The sequence below is a fragment of the Brachionichthys hirsutus genome, chromosome 24, assembly GCF_040956055.1.
Source record: "Brachionichthys hirsutus isolate HB-005 chromosome 24, CSIRO-AGI_Bhir_v1, whole genome shotgun sequence".
NCBI lineage: Eukaryota > Metazoa > Chordata > Actinopteri > Lophiiformes > Brachionichthyidae > Brachionichthys > Brachionichthys hirsutus.
Window position 1 is genome coordinate 2,312,042 of NC_090920.1, and position 19,440 is coordinate 2,331,481.

Consider the following 19,440-nt stretch of genomic DNA (forward strand, 5'->3'; position numbering starts at 1 on the left):
TAGGGCGTAGAGAAGGAGGAACAATTTAGATAACAGTCTCTCTCACACACACACACACACAGAATCACGTTATTACCGGGGAGCGCTGACCGCTGGAGAACCCGCCGACCACCTCCAGATGGGCTGTGCTATGTTTTTCCCTCCCCAGGGAAGAATTCATGAATGGAATGTTTCTCGTCCCGTCGGAATAAGAGCCCTTCATTTCAGCGCTGCAGCCGCTGATGATCAGTTTATCCATGAATCCTGATGACCTGATCAATTATTGAGTCCATAAAGAGGGGGCTAGCAGCCCCCCCGCTGCTCCGGGTTAGCCCCCCATTTAACATTTATTGATACCGCAGTTTGGAGCTACATTTTTATTGATCAAACAATTAAATGTGAAATTATATTATTTATATTTGTAATATTTATTTGAGCATTTTCTGCTATATTTTAATTTTAGAAAATCCCCCAAAACTCTTGACTTTTAGCATAAATTCAGACGTCATAGCCTTTCCTGTTAATGTACACACATTTATCTCCATGTCCTTTTATTGTGGCGGGACAGATTCCAGGGCGTGAACCTGCTGAAAGTCAATGCAGATGTTACACCGCTGCATCGCTTTACAGTCACACACCTGCACACACACACACACACACACACACACGCACGCACGCTGTCGATCTGGATGCTTTGAGCTACATCCATTCAGCCCGCAGCATAAAAAGGACCTTTATATTGGAGGGGAAATTAGCGATGGTCCCACCAAATGTTTTTTCCTCGGTGTGTGTGTGTGTAGGTGTGTGTGTAGGTGTGTGTGTAGGTGTGTGTGTGTGTGTGTGTGTGCTGGTTAGTTACAGTAATTACGGCCCAGTAACTGACAGCCAAAAGCAGGCAGCAGAAAGTAGAAGGGGGCTGCTTCTCCTCAGCCTCGCGCCGCCTTGCTGCCGAACATCTGCTGAGAGATTTGCATATTAATTAACCCATATTAACTCTAATTATTCGGGGAAATTATCAAATAAATTAAATTTTCTAATTTTAACCGCCCCCCCCCCCCCCCTTCCCGCTGCTTGACGTGTGTCAGGGTAAGGTGAGGGTGAGCTCACCTGAGCAGGGATGAATATCTTTCATTAAACATGCCTCCTCCTCCTCCTCCCTTCTCCCTTCTCCTTCCCTGGTCTGGGAGTCCTGAGGGCAGCAGGAGCAGCTTTTGTGTGTCTTTTTTATTCTTCTTTGGCTTGTGTGACGAGGAGGACGGAGGGGGTTCGCTTCGACCATTGGTTGGAGGCGGGAACATGTGTGGACCGTGGGAGGAGGGTGAGGAGGTGGGAGGAGGGTCACAGATGGTGAATCCATGCAGGACCCTGTAAAGATGGGACCTCTGAGCCGTTGAGCAAACCTCCCCCCCCTCCCAGCCTGTTGCTCCTTCCTCCTCCTCCTCCTCCTCCCCCATAAATCAATGGAGCTTTAATTGAATTAGAGGCGGAGCCACTGCTCGGACAGAACCGGACCTTCGTCGACCTGCCAGAACCGAGTCCGTTCCTGAAGTCTGTTTATGTAGATTTGTGGATTTCCACTTTTGAACCGTTTCCGGAGGTCAGAGCTTGAGCGTTCGTCTTTGCTTACGTGTTTGCAGCTTGATGATGATGATGATGATGATGAGGAGGAGTTTTTATTTTGGTTGTCAGATTATTTTGTTTACTCGTGCACCTTCCTGGTTATGGACTCGTTTGGTTTTCCGTCGGAGGGAAAGTTTCCTCTTTAACACCTGATTTGTGAGACGCCGCTTATCAGACAGTCTGTCCTCTGTCAGGGACACCCCTCCCCCGTCACACACACACAGGTTGCGTTTACACTTCACTGAGTTTTCACCATTCATCGCCCCCCTAGTTGCCCCTCACCCCTCCCTGCCTCTTTTCAGGGCTTTTGTTTGCCCTCTGCTCCGTCCTTTCACCGACTTGGCCCTGATTTGCCCCTCGTGCTCGATGGCACCATTATACCAGAGCAGATAGCACCAAACATCCAAACATGGCTGCTCCTCCTTTGTCTCCTCCAGCGGGAGTTCAGTGCTGGGCGGGGAGGAAGAGCCCGAGGAAGACTACGCTACCCACGAGCCTTGGGGGGGGGGGGCACCTCGAAGCGCTTTCCTCCTGGCAGCTAAAAGAAAAAAAGTTTAAAAACACAAAAGAAGAGCGGGCCAAACTCCCTCCTCTCTGGAGCGAGGAAGAGGAGGAGTTAGGAGGAGGTTCAGGAGCCAGGGCAGACAAAAGGTCACCGTGAGAGTCCGCTACCGCCGGCCGGCGCCACAAGGCAGCGACCTCGCTTCCACCTTAATGCCCTCCCACACACACACACTGGCGAGCGCGGCGCTCCCGCCTCCCTCGCGGCCCGTCCAGGTGATCCGCTTGGCTCGCATTCACCAGACGGCGAGCGAGCGGGAGCAGTTATCGTCCAATCGGGAGGCTGTCCGGGCTCATTATCGGCGTGGGAGGCCGAGCGTGTCACCTGGAGCTAAGCCTTGAAACTCCACTAAAAAGTCACGCGGGGTTAGCGCGAGGGCGCCGGCGTGGGCGTGAGTCACCCCCCCCCCCGCAGCCATCACCTCCACCGCTCCTCCTGCTGAAGCAGGGAGGTCTTTTGCTGCAGCCTCCTCCGGCCGGCGAGTAAACGTGCAGGTGTAGCCGCTCTGGCCCGGTTCTGGGGCCCGCCGGGTTCTGGAAGAGACGGGAGAACGAGTCTCCGCCTCCAGCTGCAGAGCTCCGCCTTGTGTTTGGTGAAGCGGAGGTGAGGGTGACCGGCGAGTCCAACGGGTCAGAGGTGGAGGCCGGCGTGGAGGCCGGCGTGAGTTGGGTCCGGCCTGAACGGCGTTCTAGATCGACGGTTGGGTCCGGCCTGAACGGCGTTCTCGATCGCCGGTTGGGTCCGGCCTGAACGGCGTTCTCGGTCGGCGGTTGGGTCCGGCCTGAACGGCGTTCTCGGTCGCCGGTTGGGTCCGGCCTGAACGGCGTTCTCGATCGCCGGTTGGGTCCGGCCTGAACGGCGTTCTCGATGGCTGTCAGACGTGACGCGCTTGAGCTAGCGTCACTCTGGATTTGGCGTTTGTTTCCCGCGGCGGCGTCAGAATGCGACTGTCACCGCTTTCTTCTCTCTTTATGTCTCTTCTAATAAGCGATGAGATTTTAATAAGAGTTTCTCGCTCCTCGCCGTCACCGCTTCTCTAAAAACAATGCTCGTCTCCGCCGGGCTGTTCTGGGAGTGACAGAATAATGGCGGCCTGTCAAAGGGCGCCGCGGCTCTAACGCCACACACGAACGTTCCGTTTGTCTCCCTCGTCATCCGAGGCTAACGGCGCTGCTTCGGTTCGACTGTGGTCGTCCCGCAGGTGAACGGGTCGCGTTGAGCGCGCCTTTATTCCAGCACGATGGCGCCGGTGACGGCGTCCCAATCGATGCGGCGTGCTCGGCTGCTGTCAGCGGTGGCACCCAGACAATGGCGTTAACACCACGCGGTTTGACTTGACGGGCGTCCCGCTGTCACGCCGCCTTCTTGGAGGTATATATTGAATGCGGAGGCGACAGCTGACGGCTGCGTCGACTGTAGCGTTCAGACAGTTCCACGCCCCCCCCCCTCCCCCCCCCCGGCGCTTTGTTCCCGAGGACGACAAACACCAGACACGGAAAATAGGTGACAATAATCAGATGAAAGCCTCACTTTGTTCTGCTGGATTTCTCTGTCGCGCTACTGGAAAGTGGCTCCGCGACGCCGCGGCGCGTTGTGGGCGTGTTGAGCGTCGCCGCGGCGTCGGGAGACAAAAAGACGCTCCCTCGCCGTTTTTCCCGGGGAAGAATGGGCCTTTTAAAACCTGTCCAGCCTGAGATGATGTCATTCTCCTCCGCATCCAAAGATCAGGTTCACAGCGACGGGCCTTTTGTTCTGCCCGGCCCGCTCCCAAAACCCCCAAACCTCCGGGGGTCAAAGGTCAATCCGAAATGATGGTTCTCGTTCAGTTTGGTGAACTTACTTTAAAACAGGAAGAAGGCACTCCCCTTCAAAATAAAAGCTTGGAGCAGACGTGGACCACCCAGGACCTCCCCCCCCGGGCCTCCTCCTGATCCCAGAGGAGCATTACTGAGTCTGAACTTGCCTAAATCCTTGTGATCACACCTCTTCAAAAGGTTTTATTTCTTTCGACGATTGGTATTCGAGGCAGGTCACCGCACCCCCCACCCTCCTCCTCCTCCTCCACCTCCCCACCTCCCCCCTGGTGCCCGCCTGTCACCCCCCCCCCCCCCTGCGCCTCCCCGCCCACGCTTGAAAGGCCTGTTTTCATTTTAATTTGCACCTGTTGTGCAGTTGTCCGCTGGAGGCAAGTGCCGACCGGCCGGTGGTACGTGTCAGGAGGAGACGTGGAGGAGCTTATCTCCTCCTGCGTGTGATGCTGGGACGGGAGGCGCAGCAAACGCCGTCTGGCTGGGGGGGGGGGGGGGGGGGGACATTCTGGAGGCACGGACTCTTTGCGTGTTGTGCTCCACACATTTATGGAGAGCTTCGTTTTCTGCTGCTCCTCTGTTCCTCACAAACCCGGCACGTTACTCCGCCTCTTGGCTCCGGCGCTCCGAACTCCGGGCGCTCCCATGATCGGCTTTAACCGCAGAACATTCCTGCAGGAGCGGCCAATGAGGTGTGTCCCCCCCCCCCCCCCCCCCCTCGTGATGGCGTGTTTCTGCGTCGCCTCCATCTGCACTTTGTCAATAAATCTTCTGATGTGCGACGGTTTACGGCGCCGCGAGCTGCCGGTGGCGGTGACTAATTTGCACGTGAGCCACCTTTGATTGAGTTCACAGCCCTTATTTACAGGCCGGCTATTTTAAGAAGGGCAGGCATATGTCTGGGACTCGAGTGTTGTGGCGCTGGGCGGGCCCTGATGCTGCTCTGGAGGTGTGTGTGTGTGTGCGTGTGTGTGTTCCGGCGTTCCCGTTGTCTTTCTATTCCCTTGGAAAACGTCTATTTTTCCGTCCGCGGTTCGCTGCCGATGCAAATGCGTCTTCTGAATGATCTCAATCACTATTGGTCCAGCCTTGCGTATCCATAGCAACAACATGCGTGTGGGTGGATGTGCTATGTGGGGCATCCCGAACGTGCCCCGAAAGGTGCAGCTCTTCGGTATTCCGGGCATCCCGGCAGGACTGGACATTAGAGGCTATTTTGGCCGGCGTCTCGCGGACAGCTGTCGGCCCACCGCTGCAGCTCAGTCCCAGATTCCGGGCCGGGACGCTGGAACCCACAAGGAAGGCGGCTCCGCCTGCGACCCGACGGCGACCCGGGGCCGCCCTCCGAGTCGCCGTTTCCCCGTCCTGACCGGCCGCCTCTCTTTTTCCGTCACAGCTCTGAACTACGAGAACGTGGTGGAGACGGGCTCGGAGACGGAGGAGGACGACAAGCTGCCGGTGTCCGAGGAAGACCCCCTGCTCAACGGCGTGGGCAGCCCCGCCAGCCTCACCAACCCGGAGGCCTCGCCGCGGGCCGAGAGCCACGGCCTGCTCACCAAGGAGGAGGAGGAGGACGAGATGCGGGACAGCGGCGTGGAGCACATCTGGCCCGACAACGACATGCTGAGCGCCTCGGTGGACGGTACAGGTGAGTGTCCCGTCTCGAATCCAGCATCCTGATTGGTCTGAGTGAAATGAACGCCATGTTCAGGTGGGCTGTCAATCAATACAGCCCAATGTGTGCACATCCTGCCACCCGTGTTGTCGTCTTACGCCGTAAGCCCCTCCCATCTGGCGCCAGAGAAGGCTTAGACAAACCCCGCAAAGCGCCACGCAAACACGGCGGAAGCCGGAGCGCCGCTCCGTCAGCGTGATGAGACACCATTTGGTCACGCTTTGAGAAAAGTCCCGCTCCGAGCCAAACAACCACAACTATTTACAGGAATGTAGAGAACTTCGCCAAAAAAAGCCGGCGAGCTGCGGGGGCGGGGGCGGGCGGAGGCGAAGGCGAAGGCGGCGGCAGGCGAGCCAATGCTCCGCTCTGCAGGAGGTGGAGGCTCCTCCCTCGGAACCGGTGTTTGGAGCGATGTGTCCCAAACTCCGGTGGCGGCGGCAGGGGGGGGGGGGGGGGGGGGGGTCACGGATGCTTGAAAGATAAATACTTTTAATTAGGGGGCAGGGTGTGGTCATTAAAGGAAGCCATTAACAACCTGAAGTGAGCTTTTTCTTTTTATGATCGTCACGTGACGGGAACCGAGGACGGCGAGACGGCGTGTAAGACAGCCGCTCTAAACGAGCTGGGCCGCGCCATTCATTCCTGCTAATGACCTCGCTGAGCACGCCCCGCCCCCCCCCCAACCCGAGCAGCGTTCAGCTTCAACGTTAATACGGGGGAACATTTATTCGGGATGAAAAACTTCCCGGGTCCCGACGCTCGCCTCCTCATAGGGGGGCTCCTCTCGGAGAGGCGTGGCAAATAAATCAGGATCAGGGATAAACAAGCCGTCGTTGCGTACGGTAATTGTTTATTTGATAAAGACCTGCGGTGCCGTAATGTCTGTAATTCGACGATGTTGCAAGTCCCCGATAATGTGCTTGTTGTGTGATAAAGCGTCTGACAGATTCGGGAGAGCGAGCGGAGTTCATTAAAGCGTTCGGGAGGCTCTCTCCTAATCTCGCGGCCGCTGTGTTTCCCAGCCTGTTTTCTCTTCCCGGTGCCGAAGTGTCTGCAGTGATACCTCAGCACATAGCTTAGGCCTGAGATAAGTCGTCGTCCCCCCCCCCCTCTCTCCTTCCTCCTCCCGGTCCTGGAAGCGCAGCCGATCCGCCGGAGTTTGGGATCTGGAGTTTTCACTGCTGATTCCGGGACACAGTCTTTGTCCTTGACATTCCTTCATCCCACGGCGAGGCCGGACGCGATGTGCTGGGAAGCATGACATCATTATCACTGACAGGCGCGTTCGAATAAATGGCCCGATCGCGGGAAAAGACGAGTGTCCGCTTCATAAAAGATGGCGGAAATGCTGCAGGCCGTTAAAACAGGAATGACCGGGATCAGAGCTGCTCTGGAAATCGGTGAGGAATCCTCTGATCCTCAAACGGACACTGAAAGCGGTTCGGGAAAGACTGGCGGGAGAATGAAAGGATGGCGCTCGCCTCATCCGACCTCGGGCCGGCGGCGAGGCGTTCCTGGTCTTAGTCCACCTCCTGCTGGACGCAGTCGTTCCTCCCTTCAGAACACCAGGGGGGGGGGGGGGGGCAGAGGGCGTGTAAATCCCACCGGTCATCCCAACACGTCAGACAAGAAGTATGAAGCCGGCATGTTTTCCAGAGCAAACACGGTGCCCAGGAGGAGGCGGGAACGCCAGGGAGGAATCCGTCCGCCGGGATCTGCCTGTTGTAATCCCTGGTGGAGGCGCTCCCTGGTGCCCCCCCCCCTCATAGTCTAATGCGGGGGGGGCCAGAAGAGTCTGCCTTTCATGGAGCTACTTATCCTCTCGCCGCAGAAGCCGCAGCCAGACCGTGAAACGTTTCACAACTTTAAAGCCATTGTTTGGTCCGAGCAGGATGACATCCTCACCTCCACCGCCCCCCCCACCCCCCCAGCTTTTCCTGATGCATCCGGATTTAATATCCACGGAGGGTCGCGTCGTGCATCAGATTCTGCCACACCTCGTTGTTGGTTGTTGGTTGGACGAGGTAATCACCCCCCCTCTCCCCCCCCTCCCTCTCCTTCCTCCTCTCTGTTTCTGTGCAGATGAAATCAAAGACGACTTCGATGTGTTGGGGAGCGACGCCCCTTTGCAGGCGGTTGGAAACGGTACAGGTGAGTCGTAGCTGCTGTTAGCCTCATCCTCGCTACTCGTCGGTGGGTTTGGGTCAGAACTATTAACCCCTCCTGATTGGGGGGGGGAACAATAGAGTCGCCCCGCTGTGGAAGTTCCCCACCACCGGGTCACGTGTGATCCCAGTTAAAGCCATGAGGGGCGTGGTCGCGTTTGATCCCGGTGACTTCCTCCTCCTCCTCCTTTCTAAAAGTATAAAATAAACAACCAATCAGCCGCTGGCAATTAGCTTAGCATCCTCCCTTAATGAGCGCTCTGTATATTATGCTATCACGGTATCAAAAGTGATGCGCTGACACCGGCGACCTTTGGCTGCCATGTTTGACAGCAAAGATCCTCCAACTTGACCTTTAGCAAATTGGACCGCAAAGTCATCACGGCTAAACAAATGGCTCTTTAGCGCCCACCTTGGCTGCGGGTGGGAACGCCTAATTAACAGGGGGTGGCGTCTGATGAGACGTCACTCCGGCGCTGGGCGGACAAACTTCCTCAGGCTGCCCCCCCCCCCCGGCTAATGAAGGCTGGCTTTCTCGAGCTGCAGTTTGTTTTCGGAGGCAGCTATCTCCTCGCTGCAGCTTAAGAGTTTCCCCAAAGAGAAGCGACCGGGAAATAATTTGAGAAGACGCATTGTGTGGCCTCAGCACTCTGGCTGGCTTAAGACGCATTCTGCTCGGGGGGGGGGGGGGGGCTCCTGTCTCCCTTTTTGTGCCGGTTTGTGGTTTGGCCCCGGTAATCTGTTCAACACAGAATCAACAAAAAGCCACAGTCTCTTGATTGACCTTATATGTGAAAGCCGATACAAAGGGACGTGGCTCTGTTGCTGATTAAGCCCGGCGTGTGTGTGTGTGTTGTGTGTGTGTGCGTGTGTGTGTGTGTGTGCGTGCGGGTGAGTTTTCCCTTTTATTTCACAGTCCTGAACCCAGATCTGATTTTGTGTGGCGAGTAAACTCGCCGCTCCTCGCCAGCGCGTGGTGGCGTGTTGAGCGCCGACTTTCCACCAGAGGAAGTTGCGTTTCTTATTTTAGCCGGCGCGCCGCGACAAGCTAACCCGTAATTTAGACGTATTCTCCTCAAAGCGCCGCTGTGACGTTTTAGGCTGGCTGTCCACCAACCTGTTCCCATTATCCTCCTGTAAGACTTCACTCAGGGGAGCAAAACGAGCCCAGCTTACTCCTGCCCTGTCTCTCGACTGGTCTCCCCCCCCCCTCACTGTCTCCCTCTCTCTCCCCTTCCCCTTCAGTCAAGAGCATCGATTGCACGTCACAGTTCGAGGACTTCTTCGCCAAGCGGAAGCTGGACGACGGCGACAGCCACGTGGTCAGCATCGCCGAGTACCTGCAGCGCGGCGACACCGCCATCATCTACCCGGAGGCGCCGGAGGAGCTGTCCCGCCTGGGAACGCCGGAGGCCACCTGTCCCGAGGAGAACGGTACGAACGGGGACCTGGGTTAGCCTAGCAGCGCTAACACAAGGAAACACACAAGGAAACACATCTCCTCAGAATCAGTCAGAATAAAGGAGAAGGTGCCTCCTGGCGCTCCGCCGGCGGCGGGGCAAGCCCCGCCCTCTCGTAGCTGAGAGGTGGCTGTCCCGACAGACCCCCCCCCCCCCCCCCCCCGTGACGGGACCGGGCAGCTGTTGGTCTCACAGATTCGCCGGATGCCTCGGGTGTTTACCTACAGTCTTAAGCAACAGCTGGGCAGGGGCTTGTAATCGGATCGCACACCTCCGGCGCTCCCAGGAGGAGCAGAACCAGGAGGCGCGATGAGTCATGCTGCAGACACGACCAACGCAGCCGGAAGGGCTTTAGAAACGGGGGGGGGGGGGCTGCTTCAGGCAATTACGAAGGAATGGGGAATTCTGATGTGCGTACAGTATCAGTAACAGCACGAGTGTGTGTGTGTGTGTGTGTGTGTGTGTGTGTGCGCGTGTGTGTGTGAGGAGGTCGCCGTGCCGACGATGCCAGCCTGACAGATTGACTCCCAGACCTCTCCTGGGCAGCCCCGCCCGTTAGCTGCCATTGATTTGCTGACCTTTTGGCCTGCTTTCCCTTCCCCTTCCTCCCCGCTCCTCCTCCTCCTCCTCCTCCTCCTCCTCCTGCTCCTGCTGTCTCCCGTGCAGACCTGCCACCTGGAACGCCAGATGCCTTCGCCCAACTGTTGACCTGCCCCTACTGCGACCGGGGCTACAAGCGCTTGACGTCGCTGAAGGAGCACATCAAGTACCGCCACGAGAAGAACGAGGAGAACTTCTCCTGCCCGCTGTGCAGCTACTCCTTCGCTTACCGCACCCAGCTGGAGAGGCACATGGCCACACACAAGCCTGCCCGGGACCAGGTTCGAGCTCCTCCTCCTCCTCCTCCCTGTCCGCCGTCTCGTTTCCTAATGTGCGCCGATCCCTCAGAGAAGAGCGATCATTTATTCTGATTGGCAATCATTATTAATATTTCATGGCATTTTGAAGATGCAGATCCTTTAAGGGTAATAACGTTAATTGAGGCCCTAAATGGTTTTTTGATGGCCCTCCCTGATATGATTTTCCAGTCGCGTGTTCACGATCGAATGATTGTGTGAATTTCCAAATTGGAAATTTTGATCAGCTCCTTAACTTCGCTCCAGTCCCGGCCAGCTAATGCTGTTCTGGTGGCGCCTGCAGTCGGGACACTCCATCAACCCCCCCCCCCCCCCCGTTCTAATTTCATGCACTGCATAAACATCTGTGTATGCTTGAAGTTTCTGCAGCCGGTGATATGCGATACGTCGGGACTCTAATGTGAGCATGAATCTTAAAGTCCTGCGAGGTGAAAACGCATCCAGCAGTCACGGCTGTTTAAGCCGCTTGTCAGCGCCACGTTGGAGACGGTGGCGGGAAGCATCCGAGCGTTCCTTCATCGGGGGGGGGGGGGGGGGGGTTCATTATAACTCCTCGGTGAGCTGAAATGGGAGCAGTGAATTCAGAAGGAGGCGGAGCCTGCTTTCCTTGCAGCGGTGATTAGGAGTGAGGGGATGGAACCGGGAAGACCAGCAAAGAAAGGAAGTTCTCTATCGCCGCGGCGACGTCAGCAGCCAGCGCTCTCACCCGATCCACCAGCTGGGCGTAAACGTGAGCAGATGGGCCCTCCCCTCCCGTCACAATGGCGTGGCGGCTCCCCTCCGGAGCCGCGTCAATGGCCCCTCGCTCCATTCACGCACAAAGCCCAGCTGAGCGGTGGACGTGTTAAATCCTGCAGATGAGGCGGCGTCTTCCTCGGGTTTTATTCGTAGATGGAGTCAGATCGGCCTTTCCTTTGTCTCTGTGCGGGAGGAGGAGTCACGTCTCACAGCCGCCGCCGTACTTTATTAGTAACGAGCGGCAGGACTGGCGTTAATGTCCTGATAGGTAAACACAGGCTCTGTGTGTTTACAAGCCCCAGACTCCGCCTCCTCTTAACCAATTAGCCAAAATATGACTAATTAGAGGTCATACATATGCAAACACAGCGCCCGGTCCCCGCCCACATTCAGCAGCGGTGGCGTTCGCATCACGCCGAGCGACACGGAGCGTTTTGCTGGTGCCATTCACAATTAAGAGCACGGAGGGATTGTGCCTTATTAGTAGTGGTGGCGGGACTTAAGTTTACCGGGCAGGGGTCCTCAAGGGGGGGGTAAAGGGGTGGCGGCGGGGGCGGGGGCAGCCAAGCAGCTGTTGCTGTTTGTTTATGCAACTCGGCAACATACGAACGGTGGGGTCCCTCTCGGGCGCTTGGCGGGCCCCCCCCCCCCCCCAACTCTCCCTGCTTGATCTTTGAAGGTTGGGGCTGTTTGAACAATTCCTCCCAGTCCTCCCAGTGTCCCGCACGCCACCATCTGTCTCCCCAGGAATGTGGGTAGCGTCAGCACACACCCCAGCATTTGTCAAGGCTGAGCCGGGAGGAGGGGGCGCCTCACCCCGGCGAGCTCGCAGAAAGACGCTCCTTGTTTCATTTACCCAACGCTTAGCGTTCAGAGTTAATCGTCGCGTCGGCGAGGAGCCAGGTTTTTTTTTGGGGGGGGGGGGGGGGGCTATTATATTGTGATTGTTTTCCTTGCAGGCGGCGGGGGTGTTTGAATTGCAAATTCGATGGATGGTAACTGATGTTTACCTTTGAACGGCGAATCAAGGCCCGGGCCCGGCGCTCTGAGATTATTAGAGAACCCGTTGAGGGTGTTAAAGAAAGACCCAATTACTGTCAGGCATCTGAACGTCTCCTCACGAACACAAAGTGTGATTCACACAGGTAGCGGATGAGAGCGCCCGCAGCCCGTTCTGAATGGCTTCCAGGCCCATTAGGGCCAAATTAATGAAGAGGAGATCAGATTGGCCGTTTTAATGACGGAGAAATGCCGGGAAAAAAGCCTTTTCATTGACTCCATTCTCTCCGCTGCCAAATTCTAAAGGCACGCCTCCTTCGGCGGGGCAGCCAGGAAATTAAAAGGTATGCGATTCTGCGTTATCGCCGCCGCCGCTGTCGTCGGCAAGCGGCGGTGGGAGTCGAGGGCCAGGACGCCTCGTTGTCTCACCCTGGCAGTGTTTTTTTTTAAGACCTCCCTCTCTTTCTGCCCCCCCCGCAGCACCAACTGCTCAACCAAGCGGCCGGCAACCGCAAGTTCAAATGCACCGAGTGCGGCAAGGCCTTCAAGTACAAGCACCATCTGAAGGAGCACCTCCGGATCCACAGCGGTGAGCCGATCAATATTCAGTGTGGGGAAGCGTGTCAGCAATGTGACGGGATTCATGGGATTATTGGCCTCGCTAGTGCTAGCCAGGCTAGTCTCGTGCTAATGCTAGCCTGCCTTTCTCCTGTTGTTTCAGGTGAGAAGCCGTACGAGTGCCCCAACTGCAAGAAGCGCTTCTCCCACTCGGGCTCCTACAGCTCCCACATCAGTAGCAAAAAGTGCATCGGCCTCATTGCCGTCAACGGCAGGATGCGCAGCAACGTGAAGACGGGCTCCTCCCCGACCTCCGCCTCCTCCTCGCCCACCAACAGCGCCATCACCCAGCTGCGGCACAAGCTGGAGAACGGCAAGCCGCTGGGCCTCCCCGAACACAACAACCACCTGAACATCAAGGCGGAGCCGCTGGACTTCAACGACTACAAGCTCATGATGACGTCTCACGGATTCGCCGCTTCTGGGCCGTTCATGAACGGAGGCATGGGGGGGAACAGCCCACTGGGGGTGCACCACAACTCCACGGCCCAAAGCCCCTTGCAGCACCTCGGACTTGGCGGGCTGGAGTCGCAGCTCCTGTGCTACCCGGGGCCCTTCGGGAACAACCTGAGCGAGGTCCAGAAGGTGCTCCAGATCGTGGACAACACGGTGTGCAGGCAGAAAATGGACTGCAAGCCGGAGGAGCTCTCCAAGCTCAAGGCCTACATGAAGGAGCTGGGCTCTCAGGTCGAGGAGCAGAAGCAGATGCTGACACAAGCCGGGCCTCAGGCCGGCCTTCCGCTCATCAATCACAACGGCGCCACCAAAAGCATCATCGACTACACCTTAGAAAAAGTCAACGAAGCCAAAGCCTGCCTCCAGAGCTTGACGACGGACTCCAAGAGACAGATCGGCAACATCAAGCGGGAGCGACCCAACCACGTGCTGGAAGGAGGTGCGGACGAGAAGGTGCAGGAGACCATCCTGTTCACGCCTTATGCTTGCCAGTATTGCAAGGAGTCCTTCCCCGGGCCGATCCCTCTGCATCAGCACGAACGCTACCTGTGCAAAATGAACGAGGAGATAAAGGCCGTGCTGCAGCCCAGCGAGAACCTGATGGCCAACAAAGCAGGGGTGTTCATGGAGAACAACGCCCACTTCCCCCCCTCCATGTTCCCTGAGAAGGGGCTCCACGCGCCCCTGAACCCGTACAGGGACCACATGTCCGTGCTGAAGGCCTATTTCGCCATGAACATGGAGCCCAACGCCGAGGAGCTGCTCAAGATCTCCATAGCGGTCGGCCTTCCTCAGGAATTTGTCAAGGAGTGGTTCGAGCAGCGAAAGATGTACCAGTACGGCAGCACCAGGACGCCGCCGCTGGAGCACAAGAGCAGCATGGACCTGCTGCTCGGAACAATCAGCCACCACGCTCCAACAAAAGAGTCCATGGCCGCCCGGTCCCCCGTGTCTCTGGTCATCACCTCCCCCTCCATAGCAGAGCTCCACAACAGCATCAACAACTGTGACAGACACCTGAAGAACCACCACTTTGGCGGCGGTGCCAAAGCCACCGGGGAAAAGCTGGACCCCTCCCGCAGCAACACCCCCTCCCCGCTGAATCTGTCGTCCACATCGTCCAAGAACTCTCACAGCAGCTCCTACACTCCCAACAGCTTGACTTCAGAAGACCTGCAGGCCGAGCCGCTGGACCTCTCCTTGCCCCGCCTACTGAAGGAGCCCAAGCACGCGCTGACCGTAAAGAGCCGGCCCAAAGTCCACAGCATCGGCGCCGACCACAGCGCCGTGCCCTCCCCCCGAGAGCACTTCGAGGAGCCTCTGAACCTGGCCTATCTCAAGAAGGAGTTCCAAAGCTCCGCCAGCAACGGCAACCTTGAAAAAAGCACTAGCCCCATCTTTGGCATCAACCCGTTCGCCGGCAAGCCCCTGTACACCTCGCTGCCCCCCCAGAGCGCCTTCCCCCCGGCCACGTTCATGCCCCCGATGCAGGCCAGCATCCCGGCGCTCAGGCCCTACCCAGGCATGGAGCAAATGGCCTTCCTGCCACACATGGCCTACACTTACGCAGCCGGGGCGGCCACCTTTGCCGAGATGCAGCAAAGGAGGAAGTACCAGCGGAAACCAGGTTTCCAGGTAAATAATCCAGCTGCGGTTCTGTAAAAGCCCGGGGCGCAGTCCTATTGAGATGGCATGGACTCCTTTCAGCACTGAGTCAAAGACTCGGGAGAGACCAAGGCCCGGTAAGGCGGACAGAACCGGTGAAGGCGACGGAGCTCGAACTGCCGGGTCACGGCGGTGGTTGGGTTTATTCGCGATAATGAAACTAATATCAGTCCGGAGGAGGAGGAGGAGGAGCTTCAGAGCTTCATACGCTAAAACAAAGCTCTGGAACCCGGGTTCACTCCAACCTGGATGTGCAGCCTTTAAGCTCCTCCTCCTGCAAAGGGTCCAGGCGAGGTATTAAAGGTATCAAACGGTACTAGGTTCAAATCTGATCCCAGGGAAGCTGTGGGTGGAATCGTTTAAAGGTTCTCCCCGGTGAACTACGGGTGAAAGGCCTCTGTAAAATGACAGAGGTGAACCCCGGAGCTGCTCCTCGCTCGGTGGTGAACCCCGGAGCTGCTCCTCGCTCGGTGGTGAACCCCGGAGCTGCTCCTCGCTCGGTGAACCCCAGAGCTGCTCCTCGCTCGGTGGTGAACCCCGGAGCTGCTGCTCGCTCGGTGGTGAACCCCGGAGCTGCTCCTCGCTCGGATCCACCGTGGTAGCGTGGTTGCATTTTAAAGAGCAGCTTCCACACTCGGATTAATAATGCACCGTCTCCATGTTCATTAGCAGCGACTGCTGAAGGCTGTTTAACATAGAGGGAACCATTTTGATGAAAGAAAGTATTAATAATGTTTCCTATTCTAAGTTATTAAATTAGACTTTTAAAAATACAGCTACAGGCGTTGAGCTCAAATTGATTGCAGGGTGATGGCGCAGCCGTCCCCGCGTTATCGTACGCAGCGCGGCGCTGACCGCCACGGCGCACCTTTCGCTTCTAACCATTAGACCCAGGGCGCTTCACGCCAACATTGTTCATTTTTAAGACTAATCTTCTTCCATAAAAAGACAGAATTAGCCTTTCTGAGCTAAATTAGCCCCTGAATGCACCATTATGGAGGAGGATGTCGCTGATAGGAGCACGGCTGATAGGAGCTGGAGCTCTGATGGGGAATGAGACATGCATGAGGACACGTAGCACAGCGTCTGTCCAGCGTCTTCGCTCTCTGGGACTCCCTTCACACAAGCAAACACCTGAAGTGAATACCGCCCCGCCCCCCCGCCCCAGCCCCGCCCTCTGAGCTCCTCCTAACAGATGGACTGCGCCCCTCTTTATTCCTGACCACTGTTGCCCTTATTTTGAAGGGGGACCTGCTCGACGGTACTCCAGATTACTTGTCGGGGCTGGACGACATGACAGACCCCGACTCCTGTCTGTCACGGAAGAAGATTAAGAAGAGCGAAAGTGGTATGTACGCGTGTGACTTGTGCGACAAAACATTCCAGAAGAGCAGTTCCCTTCTCAGACACAAATATGAACACACAGGTATATACTGCTCTAGACCCTTATTTCCAACCCCATGCTTTTCTGTTCAAATGTTTGCTTTCCCCGCTCTATCAGTTGCCTTTCTCTGTTTGATGCCCCCCCCCCCCCCCCTCCCTCTCTCCTCTTCCTCTCTAACCTGCTTCTTCATCAACAGGCTTGTGGATGGCCAGCGTGTGATCTGTGTACTGCTTTGTGTGTTATTTAAATATGCTCGACCCCCCCCCCCCCCCGACACCCTGCCGTGTTCGCCGCCCCGGCTATCGTTAGAGACGCGCGATGCGAGGAGGCAGCAGATCCCTGACGGCGTTATCAGCCGCTCGCCGCCTTCAATGCGCCCCTTGATTTGAGTTATTAGCCACAGATCGTCTTTCGCTCGCTTGCATCATTTATTCTATCCGCTATCTGTAGCCTTCATGTTATCTGCTCGGACATAAAACGGAAGGGAGGTGGCAGCGTCAGAACGGCGCCGGACTCTTTAAAAGAAAGAAAAAGGGCGTGTTATCTCCCGAGCGTTTCTATCTCGCCCAGGACGCCGCGCTTTCATGTTCACGTCGCTGATGTGTTGTTTTTCAGCAATAGCGCGAGGCTTAGAAGTCCAATGAGGAGCGGCCACATGTTGGAAACCAGAGGGGAGTCATGTGATTTATGTTTGGAGTGTGTGGGGGGGGGGGGGGTTTCCCACATGTGGCGCGCAGCGTTAAAGTCACAGCGGGACGTTCGAGGTGTGACCCGAGCGGTTTGGACTAAAGCGGAGCGACCACAAGATGCGTAGGCGGGCGGTTTATGACCGGCTGTCATGAAGCATCCCGTCGGCCCCGCCCCGAAGGCCCCGCCCCGTCGGCCTACGCAGGGCCGGGCGTCACCGCGAAGCTCCTCTTCCTCCCTTCCCCTCTCAGATTTGCGTCGCGTGATGTCATGTTTGCTCCATTGCCATCGAGTCACGACGTTTCCCTGCCTGCTCTGACTGTGATTTGTTGTTGCTGTGGCGACGCCCGCGCTGCAGGAGACTCACGTCCGCCCGCGCGTGTGTGTTTTGTGTCTCTGCAGGCAAGAGGCCGCATCAGTGCCAGATCTGCAAGAAAGCCTTCAAACACAAGCACCATCTCATCGAGCACTCCCGGCTGCACTCCGGGGAGAAGCCCTACCAGTGCGACAAGTGCGGGAAGAGGTTCTCCCACTCGGGCTCCTACTCGCAGCACATGAACCACCGCTACTCCTACTGCAAGCGGGAGGCGGAGGAGCGAGAGGCGGCCGAGAGGGAGGCCCGCGAGAAGGGCCACCTGGAGCCCACGGAGCTGCTGATGAGCCGGGCCTACCTGCAGGGCATGGCTCCCCAGGGCTACCCGGAGCTGGCGGAGCGCGACAGCCTCCTGAGACACGAGGCGGTGAACGGAGGGATCCGAGAGGGACAGCAGGAAGTGGACGGAGCGTATGCAAAGATCGGACGGAGGGACGAGTTTGAGGAGGAGGAGGAGGAGAGTAAGAGCATGGACACGGACCCGGACACGTTGAGGGACGAGGAGGAGAACGGAGAGCACTCGATGGACGATAGCTCGCTGGACGGCAAAATGGAAACCAAATCGGATCACGAGGACGCGATGGAGGACGGCGTGTAAAGCGGCGTCCCCAGAAGCGTCCCATCTTAAAGAGTTTGACGTTTCTCTCTTCCGGTTCAGTATTCCTGCCTGCTCGGGTTAAACCTGTGTTTGAAGCCGGATGTGTGCACGTGCCTGGAGCTTCCGGGAAGCTTCCTCCCACAGAATCCTCGGAGGAGACGCGGCCCGCGAGGACGAGACTCAAAATCCATCTGAAGGAGGTGCCGAGGGAAGGGAGGCGCGGGTTTGTGAAATAAGCTGCATTATGCAAACCGAACAAGGAGTAAACGAATACATTTCAACAAATGTACAGAACTAAGGCCTAAACCTATGTGTGGTGCTAACCGCCTCCCACAAGCCCCGCCCCGCCCCTCCCCGCGTTCCATAGTATTTATAGCACAACTAGTGACTTGTACAAATTGCACTCCGCTTCTATAATCATGAACAAAAATCATACAAAGTATTGCCTATGTATATATTTATACCGTGTTGGAAAAAGAGCAGTAGTGTGTGTACTACAGTCCGTCAGTATTCCCTTCATCCCCGAACCCGAGGCCGAGCCGAACCCACGCCGTCGTCTCCACCTCTGCCACAAACATATTTCAGGCCTGTTGAACCCCATGAAGGAATTGAGCCCCCCCCCCCCCCCACCGTGCGGACAGTACGGGGTAAAAAACGAAGCCCGGCGCCTTCGTAAGGTGTTTTTGATGAGAAAAAAAGAAGCCTTATATGCAAACCTTTTAACCTGTGTGTTTTCTGCAAGTGCCACCCTCGTGTCGTGTAAAAGGAAGGTTACTTTAGTTCACCAGCGTCAGTATTATGAAATGGTTCGCTGTTGTTCTCTGAAGCGTCCGTGTCAGTATTAAGACTTAGTTTACATTTTGTTGTGCAATGTTCTCTCACTTTGTCAGTATTACACCAAACCAGTTTTTTTTTTTTTTTTTTTTTGGAAACAGGTTAAAAACATTTATTTATGTGGCCCATTTTATATTTCCTAATTTTATTTATTTCATACTGTTGTGTACAGTACTATAGTTCTTCAATATATAGATATATTTTAGTAAAAAGGAACATGGTGTCGATCATAGGGGCAAATTTTACGTAAAGAGAGCATTTATTGTGTTTTGAAACATTGTGAAATGCGAAGTTTAATCTTATTTTATTTTATTTCCTTGATTTTCCAGTTACTGGAAAAAAAATCCAAAATTTGGGAACTTTTATACAATTGTGAAAACACTGTATTTTCGACTGAAAAAATTCCACTTTCTTCATCTTTGTTTCTTTTTTTAAGCTAAAAAAAAATGAAGAGGGACTGTTAAATACTATGTATGATATCATGACTGAAGAAGAATCTTTCCTGAAATGTCTTTGTAAAAGTATTATTGAATTCTTAATTTGTAATTTCTCTTGAAAATGACCCTGCTCGAATAAAAGTAGCCAAATTACAGAGTACCAAACCTGCAGCGCTTCATGTTTATTCAGGCGCCGCCGGCTCCACTCGCTTGACATTCCCTCCAAAGAGGGGGGGGGGGCTTTTCTCATATCCAGCTCATACTAAATCCTTTTTCTAATTATTACGTTAATTCTATTCAGTTTCAGTTCACTTCCTCAAACGGATCAGAGCCAGCTGACCCCGGCCGGCTGATCATTTCCATTCACTTAGGATAAAGTAAACCAAATATTCCTCCTCTTCCTCTTCCTCATCAATTTATCCCCAATAAAGGATGAGAAATATTTAAAGATGTTTATCTCATAGT

General features: G+C 55.7%; 1 protein-coding gene across 1 annotated transcript; it reads left to right on the forward strand.

Moving 5' to 3' along the window:
* Positions 1 to 5,504: 5,504 nt before the first annotated feature.
* Positions 5,505 to 19,140, forward strand: zeb2b (zinc finger E-box binding homeobox 2b). Its single transcript, XM_068756255.1, has 8 exons — positions 5,505 to 5,617; positions 7,727 to 7,795; positions 9,055 to 9,243; positions 9,936 to 10,150; positions 12,404 to 12,512; positions 12,645 to 14,632; positions 15,908 to 16,088; positions 17,136 to 19,140. The coding sequence occupies exons 1-8, from the start codon at positions 5,548 to 5,550 to the stop codon at positions 17,702 to 17,704; spliced, it is 3,390 nt and encodes a 1,129-aa protein (XP_068612356.1). The 5' UTR covers positions 5,505 to 5,547; the 3' UTR covers positions 17,705 to 19,140.
* Positions 19,141 to 19,440: the final 300 nt, after the last annotated feature.

Excerpts from the sequence above, each read along its gene's own strand:
- zeb2b (XM_068756255.1), top strand. The coding sequence starts at position 5,548 with ATGCGGGACAGCGGCGTGGAGCACATCTGGCCCGACAACGACATGCTG. Across the intron at positions 7,796-9,054 it reads GGCGGTTGGAAACGGTACAG|TCAAGAGCATCGATTGCACG; the intron begins GTGAGTCGTAGC and ends CTTCCCCTTCAG. Across the intron at positions 12,513-12,644 it reads GCACCTCCGGATCCACAGCG|GTGAGAAGCCGTACGAGTGC; the intron begins GTGAGCCGATCA and ends CTGTTGTTTCAG.